Raw genomic sequence first — 14,142 nt, 5'->3', positions numbered from 1 at the left:
ACAACAGAGCCCAAACTTGACACTGCCCATAGCACTCTCTGCAGCAAGAGCGTGTCTCCTATCAAAGTCAGAAAATTTGTCCTTATTCATGAATACATTTGCTTCCTTCCACAAAGCAGTGGCATATAAAAAACTTCCATTGAATTAAGGCAAAAGTTCAGTCTCAAAGAATTTTCAGGGGATTAATAATGGCACAAACTAAAGCCTCAACTATTGATCACAGCTAAATGTTTCCCATTATATACCCTTCAAAGATGATTTATATATACGCATGTATTGGGTTTGTGGAGCAGGATTTTGGTAGCAGAGAGGAGCTACAGGGGTGGCACCTGCCAGAAGCTTCCCGTGTTGGACAGAGCCAATGCCAGCCAGCTCCAAGACAGACCCACCCAACCGTGTCCCCATCGATGCCCACCCTCTCTGCTTCTCTGATCTGTTATCCCAGAGACCACCATTGCTGACAGGCTCAGCCTTGACCAGTGAAGTGAAATTGAAGAAGGGAAAGTAGAAGAAAAGCGTTCTAAGGTTTGGGCTTATGTTTCATTACTCTGCTCTGATTTGGTTGGTAATAATCCATTTCCTCAAGTCAAGTCCTTTTTGCCTGTGACAGTAACTGGTGAGTGATCTCTCCCTGTGCTTATCCTGACCCATGAGCCTTTCATTAAATTTTTTCTCCCCTGCTCAGCTGAGAAGGGGAGTGACAGAGAGGCTTTGGTGGCACCTGATATACACTCAGCATCAGCCCCCAGCACACTCCTGCACTTCATTATGTACTCAGGAAAAACACCTTTACACCTTCTCAGAGTGCTACACCATCTCCTTGGAATATTGCAAGAGGACAATCTGAACAATGCTATAATTTGACTAAACATTTTTGCAAAGCTTTTGCCAACTCCAAACATATTTAATACATGGACTTGTTTAGCTATCTGCAAGTGTTCTAAAAAAGTTTATTGTGCATTTTCCAGCCTTGGTTTTGTGATACAGAAAACATGCCCACTCAGATTTTTTGATGGAAATTATTTAATGAATAACTAGTTATTAACAACAACTTGGACACCAGCACACCTAACTTCACTCACTCATCACAGGTAAATTCAAGTATTCAGTCACTCTGTTTCAATACCATTTGCAGCTCTGACACCCAGTCTGGCTCATCTTCCTCAAAGTCCCTAAAAACAGATTTCAAAAAAATGTTGTTTTGAAAACCAAAACACAACTTCATAAATCTTTAATTGCTTTTCTCCCCAAAAGAAATTACCTTGTAATTAGGATAACTTGTGTTAAACTTATCAGCACAAGAGACTTACTTCCTGCCCCACTGTGATTAAAGAACCTAAATGGTTCTTTATGATTCTCTATGGAATTTACAAAAGTAAGTTTAAATAAAAGCAAAGACAAATTAATATATTAAGAGAAAATGTGTTGACAACTGACAGCTTGCAGCTGAACTGCAGCAATACAGGCCTGGGTAGTCATCTCTAGGTGCCACAAAAATAAACAGTGACACAATCTGAGATTCTGAGAATCTGAGAACCACCCCCAAAACATACACACATCCAAAAATCACAGAATTTTTGTTCATACATTGTAAGATAACAAATGCTAATAAATTTCCATTTCATTATGTAAGAGAGGGATGAATTTAGATGCTGAGAAAAATACTATTTTTTTTTCAGGGGAATGTTGTTATGGCAAAATCTCTTTGAGGAACCAAAGAAAATGTAAATGCAAGGACATCACTTGGACTTACGTGTCATCTTCATCAGATCTAGGTTCAAGTCTCTCAGAATCTATGACAACAGCTTCATGTTCACCATCTACTTCATCAGATGCTTTGCTTTCATCAGAAAGTGGACCTTTCAATATGTTTTCAGAAGCTTTGAAAATGTAAAAATTGAAACGTCAGCAAAATATTTTCATTTTTAAAGTAAAACTATTAAGAATATAAATACAAAACAGTCTAATTCATCCCCAGTTTGTAGCAGATTCCAGGATAAGCTGTTATCTATTTCAGGTGGGAAGATAAACTAGTAAGGCAAATGAAGAGCAGAACAAACATTTGTGACTGTGGCTGTACACATCTGTAGACTGCAGCTGTCTTCAGCTGTGCCATCTTCCCATCCTGCCCTCAAACCAGGGCAGCACTGCCTCAGTGAGGGAGGATTTACCTGATGGGGCTACACTGCATTTCCTGCATCTGCCTAACACACACACCACACAGCTCAGGGGAGGGAGCACACAGCAGGCCTCTGTGCTTTGCCAAAACCTCATTCAGCTGTTGAGCTGCAAGTGGAAGTCCATCATGAGGAGCTGTAGTGGAGATGTACAATCACTCATGAATTCCAAACTTGGCTTTTTTAAGTCCACTTTTCATTTGGTAAACCCCAAAATCTAGCCTGTTGTAATATAGACCCAAGTGCACGATCTGTATACATAGGAACTATGTATGGGGGGAAAAAAAGAAAAAAAAAAGAAAAAAAGAAAAAGTCTTTATTAATAAACCTCTTTGCAAAAATGTTTGCCCAGAAAATGGGGATTTACCTGGTGTATAAATTGTGTATGTTTTAAATGCTAAGCTGACATCTGCATTGCTGAGCATGTCCATCAGGGTCTGAGGGGGTTCCTTGTTCCACTGCCTCCGTGGCTTATTTTCACTGTAGTTTATAACACCACCACCTGGGTATAAAATAATTCACAAATGCTATTTACACAAAATTGCATTAGCAGTGTGGATTACATTCAAGGTCACATTCAAGAGAGAAATGAGATACAGGAAGAAACAGGAAGAAAATAGTCTAGGTAACTCCATCTGTCACAGCACTGTCCTCTTAACAAGCTGAGGAAACAGTGGAACCTCCTTGTGGCCAGGAAGCCCACAGGAACAGGCTGAGGGGTGTGAGGAGGCAGTATCTCAGCAAACTTAGGTGGTGGCTCTGCAAGTCTCAAAATGAAGCCTGAGGCTGTTTCTGTGCCTTTTAATAGCAGAACACTTAAATACATGCATTTCTCTGTCCACTCTCCTTGCCCTGTGCATAACTATCATATAACATCCCTACCACAGCTTGGGAATTTTCTGACTACTCATATCTTGATTATTTATTTCCACAGCATTTATTCACATTTACCTAGAACACATATCCACAATCACATTAAACAATCGTAACAATTGAGGGACATTTTAAAATTGTAACCTTTCTCAGAAGAAACCTCATGCTAAGTGTTTTAATCAAAAGAAAGAAAAGTCTCTGCCTCACATCTGAGGTACATCATTGATGGTTCTTGTCACTGGCCTTAACCTGTATGTTAAATCACAACAAAAGTAGAGCTGTAGATGTTTTATGCTCCCAATAGTATGCTGTACTTGAAAGACAGGTGGTTACATTCTGCACCAAATGAATTCCTCACTGCTACCTCCACAAATGGTGTATTAAAAGGAGGACTGTAGGATAATTTCTTAGAGATTATTATAATTTTAGGGTTGCTATTGTTATCTGTCAGTTTCATCACTCTTTGCAATCTTCCTGTCACACAAAAATACATAGAAATTCTCTTCAGCACAGTGAACTTTTTGAGTGTTTGTTAATGAAGTATTTTAAAATTATTTTAATGTAATTTTAAACATGTCATGTAAATTTTGGCTCTAAAAATCTGTAAAAAATCACTGACATTACTTGAATTAAAAGCACATTTAATTAAATCTTACTTTCAGTCTCTTCAGGTGTAAAACTGGAAGAAAGCAAGGATGCATTTTCCAGGACATCCAGCACAGTATTGGATATCCTCTTTTCCCATTGCCTTCTGTGGGCGTGTGACAGATCAGTACTTCCTGGGAAGACAGCAGAAACTGACATTGTAATGGTAACAAAAAAACCCCAAAACCCGTGATAACCAGCATCTAACTTGATTCCATGTCCAGACTGCCCTGTCCAGGCAAAGTAGTATGAAGAATCACTTAACTAGCAGTGATGTTTGATTCTGTGGGTGCAAATCTCAACTATAAAGCATTCCCCATACATTTACTCTATTCCAAATGTTTTCAAGCAACCATTTTTTATTACTTTGACAAAAGTATTTTAATTTTTTTTAATCACAGATGAGCAGTATGAGTCAATGTACTTGCAGAAGTTACTGATGGTGGCATGGTTTTCTTGTCTTGAGTAACCTGAGACTAGTTTGAGCCACCTATTTAAATGGCTGTATCATTGACATGTAGATACCAGTACACAGAAGGAAGTGCATCAGGCCTAAAAATGCCAAACTTACCTTCTTGATAAGATTTCCTGTGTTCCCTTGTGCCTTCACTCAAACCCTCAGCATTTTTCCTTTCTAAGGGGCTATGCTTGCTGCTTTCATCTTTCTTTTGCTTTAAAAGAGTAAAGTTTTCATTAATTATTATCCTTGTTGTCAAGAAAAACAAAGCAGTCATATTAATGTGGCATTAATTATTTCAGTTTTGCTATAAAATACCTGGCCTAGACATTGGAGGATTTGAAAACTAAACCTAAACTAAACCACTAACATTTTGAAGTCAATTGCAATTGCACCCTACCTACGATGGCACTGTATTTCACACTGTGTGCCATGACAGACAACTTCAGTTTCTGAAGCTAAGCACACATAGTTATTTGATATAATTTCTCTTTGGGGTTTTTTCACATTTAAGAACATAAACAATATAAATGATTTACATTCCCAGGGAAAACAAGATGCACCCAAATATTAAACTTCTCGGATGGACAAGTCTGTGAAAAGAAAATAAAATAAGCCCCAGGGCAACACACTTTTAAAAAATATACTGAATATGGCTGAGTCAGACTATGGTAATGTACCTATGGGGACATCTTGGCCACCTGTGACTTAATTCTCCTCTCCTGAAATCTCATATGGGCCCTAAAAACTGGCGAGAACTATGTGCAGACTAGACTGTTTCCACAGCAGGCAGTTCTAAGTGTGTCCCAAAAGCAAAGAAAATGGATCTTTAGCAGTATCAAAAAAAAAAAAAAAAAAAAAAGGAAAGACAAGATAAGGTTTTTTTTGGTTGGGTTTTGTTTTGACAGGGTTATAAAAAGATCCACTTTGGAACTAAACTAAACATGGAAAGAATCAAAAAGCCTGGTGGGAAACACACAGGAAAACTGCAATTTGAACACTAATAGGCTGATTTATGGTTTAGTATAGGAATAATTTTCATTAGAAACTTTTCTATAATACAGAATATTCTAAAATACAAATGTTGTATTTATATTTGAATACTTACTCTGTTTTCTGTCTTATTGTTTAAGCTTCTCCCAGCCATGACACTACCTGACAGATTAACAAACAGATCCAAGAGTTAACAACTTTATCAAACACTTGTAGTAAGGTGGTATTCCAGAGGTATGACAGCAATTCCACTAAACCAAGCAATGACAATTATGTGACAGCTTCTTCACACTTCCAACAGCACAGCTCATTCTCAACAGTCCTGCTACTATTCTGTTCCAAATGGGCACTAATTGTGGTGTAGCTAAATTTATGCAGAAGAAAAAAGTCCAACATTCTCTCACTAAAAATTAAATAATGAACATAACATGCTTCACCATATTCTGGGAAAGAAAAAACTGTTGTATTTGATATAAATGCCACTGTTAAAAGCTTTGCTGATTCTAAAACTTCACTTTTATTTCTAGCCAAGAAAAGTTTATTTCTAGCACAAGTCTTAAGACTTACAATACATATATTGCAGCTTTGCACTCCACTTATGTTGGAATATAATTTACACCCTTCAAGCATTTTTCCATGTAAGTTCAATAATATTAGATTTTGAAATAATTAAAAGTAGATTTGGACATATAATGCTAATGTTTCATAGCTGTATTTAAGATCTTATACTTCCTACTCATTTTGTCATTCCTTACATCAAAAAAATGTTACTGTCTTACCCTTCTGTCTTGCTGCATTGCCTTCAGGTTTCTTGGTTTCCTTTAATATCTGCTCAAACTCATTTGCAATCTGAAATGTGTATGAAGAGACGCAAGTAATGTATCATTTTAAACTTCTTAAAATTATTGCATATACTATTTGTTAAAAATAGACTCATTATACAAGTGCACTGTTTCAGCTAACAATATCTAATGTTATCAGCATCAGTCAACATCCAACTTTAATTTTCAAAAGAGACACTTTTAAAAGCTCAGGTTTTCTGATAAGTCTACAGCTGTATGTATTTTAGACTAGGACGTACACACTACTTTTTATAGTTATACAACAACAAACTAGAAATGAAAAGGATTTAGTATCTAAAATGTAGATAGTATTGCTGAAATCTAGAGACAAAGAATACACCATACCTCAGAAGGCAAACATTTTTTCACAAGTTTGGTTAGGCAGCCTCTTGCAAGAATAGTACTGGCTGACGGGCGATTCTGGGGATTTCTCTTAAACATCTGTTTTATTAAGTAATGAAGCTCATAGGAATACTGAGATGGAAGTGGATCATAGGACCCTTTGCATATCTTAAGGATGAGATGTTTCCAGCTCTTGGCTTGAAACTGCATTAAAATAAATTAATATTAGAGCACAGGTTTTAAGCATAAGGTAAAAAGTAGCTGACATAATTTAACTTCTACAACTGAAAAGCAGATAGGAATTACTCCTATAAATGTATGATTGTTTGAATTTCACTTTTATAGAAATCAAATTCATCAATTCATATACTTGAGATCGGACTCGAACTGCAAATGTGAAACAGCTCAAAAATATGAAGGCTTTGATTTAAAAAAATTCATCAAAAATAGCCTGTAAAAGCACAAACATCCTCTTGCAAATCTAATGTCTGAGAACTTCTAGCTCTCATGCAGGAAGTTTCCTTTGATTACACCCCACTGGCTTGCCTGCAGGGTGCCAAGCACCTATGGAGTGTCATCTTTTGCAGGACCTCTCATAGATTATGCAAGAACATACGTGACCATCACATCAAACCAGACACACAACTTTTCAACACTGCTAATAAGGGCAGAATACTCCCTCCTTGGAACCCCAGCTCTGAGCTCTGCCTCAATAGCCCTGACACTGCCAAAGGCTTGCCACAGTCCTACTTAGGCTAACACAACCCTGTGCACAGGCTCCCTTATCACTCAGTCACACCAGTGTAAGCTTCCACACTCTTGCACAGCCAGCACTTGCAGCTGTGGAGAACCTTTCGCTGATACACAGGATGTGAACAATGCTCTCAGGCATATGTGGCATTCTTGGGTCTGTCCTTTGCAGGGTCAGGAGTTGGGACTTTGATGATCCTTGTGGGTTCTTTCCAACTCAGAATATTCTGTGGTTCTCTGATTTCAAGATACAGTATTCACTCAATGAAAGAAAACTGCTGCTTATAAAAAACTAAGACAAAATGACCCTCAATTAGGATCTCATTTTGCTGCAAAACAAACATATCCTGATAAGGGTTCTTATTTTACCTACGAGTCTGTACAGAGAAGCCAGAGGATGTTAACACATAAGAAACACAGCAACAACACTGTAAAAGACAGTGTCCCAGAAATGACAGACTGAATCATTCATCAAGGTCCCCACTGTCCCAAGAGGAGAATGGTGCTTGGACAGTGATTTGTTTGATTTGAAGAACAAGCACAGGTGTATCACTGACGCAAGTGATGCAAAATGCCTCCTGCTTACTACCTTGTAGTAGCTGTACTTGCACACAATATATTTTTATTAGCAAAGATTTTGAGTGTCTTTGTCACTGTGTCCTGGGATTATTTTGATCTGTAAAATGCAATGCTCTTACAACTGCAGGTATCTGGAAGCAGCCTGGCAGCTGCTGGATTGAATATGCCGAGATCACCTCACTGATATTGAGGAAAATTAACCAAATAAAAACCAGATTTTTTTCTAACAAATTTGAAAACAGTGCCTTCTACAGAAGGGTGCAGTAGGTCCTAAAAACTGCTGAAACAGCAGCATATAGTGGAGGAGGTATAGAAAGGGTAGAGCAATGCCTCCCTCTTTTGGAAGCAGCAGCAAGCACTTCAGTCAACTCTATTGTACAGCTAATTAAGTTTCAAGGAATTCCAAAACTTTTCTCATGGCAATAAAGGTGTACTTACCGGGTGTTTTAGAGTGCACAGCTCATACAGAATACACCCCAGAGACCAGATATCACTGTAGATATAGAGAGAGATGAAAAATTTTGAGCCAGAAATTACAGTTCAGTATCTTGCTGAAAAATGAGTCATTTAATCTGCATACATAACTGAGCTGAATAAACTAAAAATAAATGTAAGTAACCATAAAAGACAATATAATTATGTGTTTAACCTCTCCTGTGGAAATGTTCTTCCTTATTTTATCCTACCCTGATGTAAAAGAAGATGACTCATACAGTGGTAGTTGGCTTTTTATTCCTAGAATGTCTTTCAAGTAATTTGCTCCAACAATATTTATCCTTCTGCACTCGAAAGGCTTTGAATTCTATGGCCCTTAACATCAAATGGCAGCCACATAATCCTGAGAGCTGGAATTCTGGCCCTGCCAAAAAGAATTCTCTTACTGAGAAAAAACCCCATTATCTTCTACCAAAAGTGAGTACTGCCATTTGCACAAGAAGCAACTGAAGCCTTTCTTGCAAGAAGAGCAGGAAACAACTTGAACTGTAGAAGGTTTCTTACTTCCCCTGGGAATCAATCACAGCTCTTGCATAAGGACCAGAATAACTGGGCTTTCTAAATAATCCCTTCTGTGCCATTATCCTTACATTATCAAGACTGGCATGAAGAGGTTAAAAATCACCCATCAGCCATCATCCAAACAACCATCCCCCAAAACATAAGACCAGCAAAGATACCAACACATACTTATGTTTGTGGATATATACACACTTAAAACATACACACAAGTATGTATGTATTTATTCTCCCAAACAAACAGAGGTCTGCACACTGTTTTTCAGACTTCTAGGACTAAAGATACTGAGCTCCAGCTACTTAAGAAAAGAGGAATTTATGCACTATAATCTTAAAAAAATTGTAATTACCTCTTTGTAAATTTTGTCTCAGTATCTTCTCCGAAACAAATATGGATAAGACACATAGCCAGATTGAGATAGCAATAAAAAAACCCCATCCATTATTTGTGACCACTGAAAGCACCAATACCTTTTGTTGTTGTATGGCAGATTTTCCCATATTTCTGGAGGTACATAGTAAGGAGTTCCCACATAGGTGCAAGCGTATGACATTGGACTATGAAACGACAAAGAGGAAATGCCAGGTGAGAAGCAATGATTTATGAACTCTGTACGGTTTGTCAATGGTAAAATAAAGCTTGACACCACTGAGATCAGCTGGGATGTCCACATACTGTGCAAGAAGGCGTGCAGATCCAAAATCTCCCAACTTGACTTTTCCACTTTGAGTGAGGAAGACATTCTGCATTTCAAGAGCAAAGATTAACATACTTAAATATTCTTCTATGAATCATTTCTGCTGTTTGGATATACAGAAAATACAGCCATACCCACTTCTTATATTTTGTCTCTATTTCTTTTTACTTGCTTGTCCTAATACTTCTACCAAAACAGAAAGGTTTTGTGGGCCTAAGGCCTCAGCATCAGTAGCAGAGGAAGAATTGAATTTACAATTGTTTTAATCTCTATGCTATACTCAAACCAAGGGTCCACTTTCTTCTGAATTTCCCTCTTTCTGACAAGGAAGAGCGAAAAAGAAAAAATTGTGAGGCAAGATATTTGCAAACTGCATAATCCATACACTTCTTTATAGTTTTGTAATTCTTTTAAGTTATATGCAGTGTCACAAGCAATTGGTGCTATCAGCAGTGTTGATATGAAGGATCAGCTATACTGAGATGATGTTTACATTCACAGTATTACATCACCCCATGCACTCAACAATTTCATTTATATTATATACTTAGGCCTAAATAAAAACCACAGAACTTAGCAGTCATGGGAAATTACAAAAGAGAGGGTTTAACTTTTGCATGCAGGAGAGTTTATTAATGGCAACAAAACTTGCTCTGTTCACCTTGGATTTTATATCCCTGTGCAGCACACGTTTATCATGGATGTGCTTCACAGCCAGGCACATCTGCACAAACCAGTGAAGGATCTGAAAAAGAGTAGCTAAGAGTTATAACACCTCAATTCTCAATATAATGAATACTTAACTAATAGAGTTTTAAAAAGTAAGAAAGCAAAAGCATATTCAGAACATTTGGGTGTAAAAAGTAACTCCAGCATAACAGCCTCCAACCAGCATGACAGACTGAGTTCTTTAAAGCAGAATATATCTTAACATTGCAGAAGGAATGTTTATTACCTGTGTCCAAAAAGCTCTAATAATACATAGCAATAATGAAGCTGGGAATCACTACCTGGAGCTTTAGCTCATGGTAATTTTAAAACAAGTTAACTAAAGTTACAGAGTAAATTGGCAAATAGATAAAAGCACCACATAACAAACAAAACCAAAACTCGCATGGAAATAATGTACTGTTTCTAAAAGGAAATGTGCTCCTTTCTAAGTACAAAAGAAAACTCTTAAAGGTCATAGAAAATATAAATGTTCAATTAGTTGAGGTTTCTGGTCCTTTCATTTTGATGAAGGTGATGCTCCTAACTGCAGCAGGAAGTAGCTTCTATTCACTACAATGCCCCTTTGAACCCTCTCCTATGTAATTTTATAGCTTCTCTGGTAAAGGGAGTTAGCACATACTGAATGGTTTAAACTAAATGGTTTAATTGCTACTTAAAAAGCAGGCATTTATTCTCCTGGTTAGCTTTATTTATCTTACCAGAGTTGTTTGTTCACTTCCCATTGGCAGTGCTCTTACTATGCTTTGAATTCTACCTGAACTGTTGTGTAAAATTCCTACTTAATTGCATACAAACCTGACTGGTTTTCAAACAATGTGAACAATTTTCAGATACATGCAGCATTTTTTCTTTTATTCATTTCAGTCCAATTCTTGTCCTGATCTGCTGGAAACTATAAAAGAATTAATTCCCCAATTCTATCTGTAAGTGACTTAGTTTCATCAAGATGTTAGCATATTTCTAATTTGGTTTATGCAGCATCCTACTGTTTACATGGAAAAGGATTCCCAGCCTCCTTGGTTCAAAATAATGCCTTTTCTTACCATGTCTTCAGGGAACAAATTTCCTCCTTGGTGTTTAATCTTTTGCATTAGATCTCCATCATCACAATATTCCATCACTATATACAGATGTCCATCAGCTAAATTTTTGGTAATTTAAGAAAAATTAGTATTTTCATTAGCAGGATATGTATTGATTATTTACTACATGTAATACTTTTTACTGGAAAGCTCTAACTACATGCTATGTGTTATGTTACAATAAATATGCATTTTGTTTATAATACACACTATAAATAAAAAAAGAAAGTAATCTCAATCCCTGAGGAATATGCAACTTCAAATAAATGAAGGAATTTAAATTTTTTATACTTACCTTCAAATGATTCTCTAAAGGCAACAATATTTGTATGTTTCATTTTAGCCAAAAGAACAGCTTCCTTCCTAGAATTCTCTACACCAGATGAAGACTGAAAATATAAACACACTTACTATAAATTTCACACTAACAAATGTTCAAGTATACACATAAAGTGCCTCACTTTCCAAAGAAAAATATTTTAAAGAATTGATATTCAGTTATTTCAAGTCATTTAGAAAGTTTAAGAGCCCCATCTTTTTAATCTATGTTTTATTACTAGCTGAAGACTTCTTCGGGTTTTTTGGGCACGTGGTATTTTGTTGGGTTTTTTTTAAATTGGAGAGAATCTTTTCCTATTTCAATTAATGACCTTTTCTATTTTAAAAGAGCAGAACTATATAACAAAGCAGCACACACTGACTTTGAAACAGCTGATGAAACAGCATGAACTCAATATAAGGCCAAGTGCCCAGGTCTTGCTGAGCTTCGGCCTCAGAAAGCCAGTGCCTCCCATTTTGTGACTTTTAGCTTAGCTGAGTGAAGAGAATGTAACCCAAATAGCTGATTACCAGCAGTAATATGACACTAATTTCCTCATTAGACGTTGAAGATGAAATTTGCATTTTAGTGAAATCAATGGCAATCGAGCCAAGGTCATCAGTGCAAACAGGGATTTCATTCTAAGCACCTTCCTACCTGCTACACTTCCCAAAATCCCAACATCTAACCATGTACTTCACTTAGTACCAACAACATCAGCTCAAGATGTAGTTATACAGTAACCATACCACACATCTGTCCAATACACAAAACTCTCAGAAAAACTGTTCAGTGTTTCAAAAACACACCCAGAATTAGGATTTTTTAAATTTTATCTTTTTTAAGTGGTGGGTGAAACCATGTTTGTGTCACACTTACCATTGGAAGCCTTATTTCCTTCATTACATACTTTTGGTCATTGATTCTACAATGAACTAGGAGAGCTCTGCCAAAGGATCCCTCTCCTAGTACTTCCAACACCTTGTATCCTTCCATTCTTCATAAATTCAGTTCCAACACTTTTCTTCATTCACAGGATTATCTTCTAAACTTTGTCAGTACCTTAACACTTTTTAAATTTTTCTCTTAATATAACCTGCATGAAAAAAGACCCAAACAAAATACCAAGAAGGGGTGATAAATGTGGGTACCTAACTGTCCAGCATTACTATGACACAACTTCCCTGCACAGTTACCTTGATTTTACTGAAGATGAGGCCTCCAGAAAGTGAAATTTGAAACATTATAGTGCTATTTCTGCATTTTTTAATTTAAAATGCTCAATCTCTTCAAAAATATCAGTTATAGACTTACAACTTTGCATCTCCTTTTTGTTACCTGCACTCCTGCAGGTGGTTTCATGACACTAAAGAAAACTCACAGGCATATTATTAGAAACAAGCTTAAATCTTCCAGTGACAATTCTCACCTAAAACAGCATAAACAAGATCAAACTGGTAAAAGTTACTCTGCAAAGACTTCAAGAACTGGTAGATATAGAATAAATATTTTAGTTGCAAGGAACTTACAATGGTCATCTTGTGGAACTGCCTGACCACTCCAGGGGCGAGCAAAAGTTGAACTAGCGTGACAGTGGCATCATGACAATGTTTCCTGAACGCTAAGAGGTTTAGGGCATTGACCACCTCTCTAAGAATTCTGTTCCAATGTTCAACAACCCTCTCAGTAAATAGATGCTTCCCAACGTCTAGTGTAAACCTTCCCTCACGCACTTCTGAAATGTTCCCAGTTGTCCTGTCGCTATGTTTAGACTATATCAGGGGACCACAGAATCAATGAGGTTGGAAAAGACCTCTGAGACCATTAAGTGTGAGTGCCACATCCAGTTAAACACCTCCAGGGATGGCGACTCTACCACATACCCGAGCAGTCCATGCCAATGTCTAATCACCTCTGCTTCTGGGAAGAGAACCTTCCTGATATCCAACCTGCAAGTCCCATGGCACAGCGTGAGGCTACGTCCGGTCCTCCAATACTGAGCTTAATCCCAGATTTCCTGAGCGCGCCCACAGCTGCTGAAACTCGCACATGATCCCCTTTCCAGCTACAAACACATCTCCTGCAGGATGTCTCATGCAGCAGGAGGTTGTTATCCTTTTTTCAAAACCTTTGTGCTTTTAAGTCATCCTCTGTGCACTGCGTGCTCACACGGTGTTCAAAGGGGTTGATGAGCTCTCTGCTTCCTCCAGCCCCTTTACGCTGAAGAGGAGCGGCCCAAGCCCGCCCCAAGGCCCGCTGGGGACTCACCTCAGCGGGCAGGGCCGAGACCGGCGGGAAGGCTCCGGCTCTCCGCCGCCGCTCGCCCCGGGCTGCCCGCGCCCGCCTGGGGCGGGGGCTGGGCAAAGTGGAGGGCGGCAGCGCTGGCTCCGAGGCTGGGGAAGAAGGGCGGTGCTGGTCTAAGGCTGGGGAAGAAGGGCGGTGCTGGTCTAAGGCTGGGGAAGAAGGAGGGCGGCACAACTAGCTCCGAGGCCGGGCGGCAGCGCTGGCCCCGCCCGGCCCTGATGGGGGCCGTGGCGCTGTTGCGACGCTGAAGGGGCGCAGACACGGAAACATGGGAAGTACGGCAGTGTTGTACTTTGACAGCTCTCTCTCAAGAACAGACTAAATAGCTTTAACCT

The 14,142-nt window shown here is 38.3% G+C and overlaps 1 protein-coding gene across 2 annotated transcripts; it reads right to left on the bottom strand.

Annotated features, from left to right (window-relative positions):
- Positions 1-955: 955 nt before the first annotated feature.
- NEK3 (NIMA related kinase 3) lies at positions 956-13,939 on the bottom strand. Of its 2 annotated transcripts, none has more exons than XM_058799937.1 (16): positions 13,772-13,939; positions 12,383-12,599; positions 11,480-11,573; positions 11,146-11,243; positions 10,032-10,115; positions 9,349-9,416; positions 9,144-9,230; positions 8,097-8,151; positions 6,333-6,533; positions 5,925-5,994; positions 5,261-5,307; positions 4,267-4,366; positions 3,707-3,829; positions 2,545-2,679; positions 1,754-1,880; positions 956-1,172 (listed from the first exon to the last, which is right to left on the bottom strand). In XM_058799937.1, exons 2-16 carry the CDS (start codon positions 12,497-12,499, stop codon positions 1,106-1,108), a joined length of 1,473 nt encoding a protein of 490 aa, XP_058655920.1. In that variant the 5' UTR covers positions 12,500-12,599; positions 13,772-13,939; the 3' UTR covers positions 956-1,105. The 2 variants fall into 2 exon arrangements, with proteins under 2 accessions (XP_058655920.1, XP_058655921.1); XM_058799938.1 differs by lacking the exon at positions 13,772-13,939 and adding an exon at positions 13,416-13,614.
- Between the last annotated feature and the right edge of the window lie 203 nt (positions 13,940-14,142).

This window comes from Ammospiza caudacuta, chromosome 2 (assembly GCF_027887145.1).
Source record: "Ammospiza caudacuta isolate bAmmCau1 chromosome 2, bAmmCau1.pri, whole genome shotgun sequence".
NCBI classification, from domain to species: Eukaryota; Metazoa; Chordata; class Aves; order Passeriformes; family Passerellidae; genus Ammospiza; species Ammospiza caudacuta.
This window is presented reverse-complemented; position numbering and strand designations above follow the sequence as displayed.

What these genes read in the sequence shown, in the direction of transcription:
- NEK3 (XM_058799937.1), bottom strand. Translation starts at nt 12,499, where the DNA reads ATGGAAGGATACAAGGTGTTGGAAGTACTAGGAGAGGGATCCTTTGGC. An exon ending in TCTGCACGCCTTCTTGCACA is followed by an intron (nt 9,231 to 9,348) that starts GTATGTGGACAT and finishes GTCGTTTCATAG; the next exon opens with TCCAATGTCATACGCTTGCA. An exon ending in ATACACAATTTATACACCAG is followed by an intron (nt 1,881 to 2,544) that starts GTAAATCCCCAT and finishes ACATTTTCAAAG; the next exon opens with CTTCTGAAAACATATTGAAA.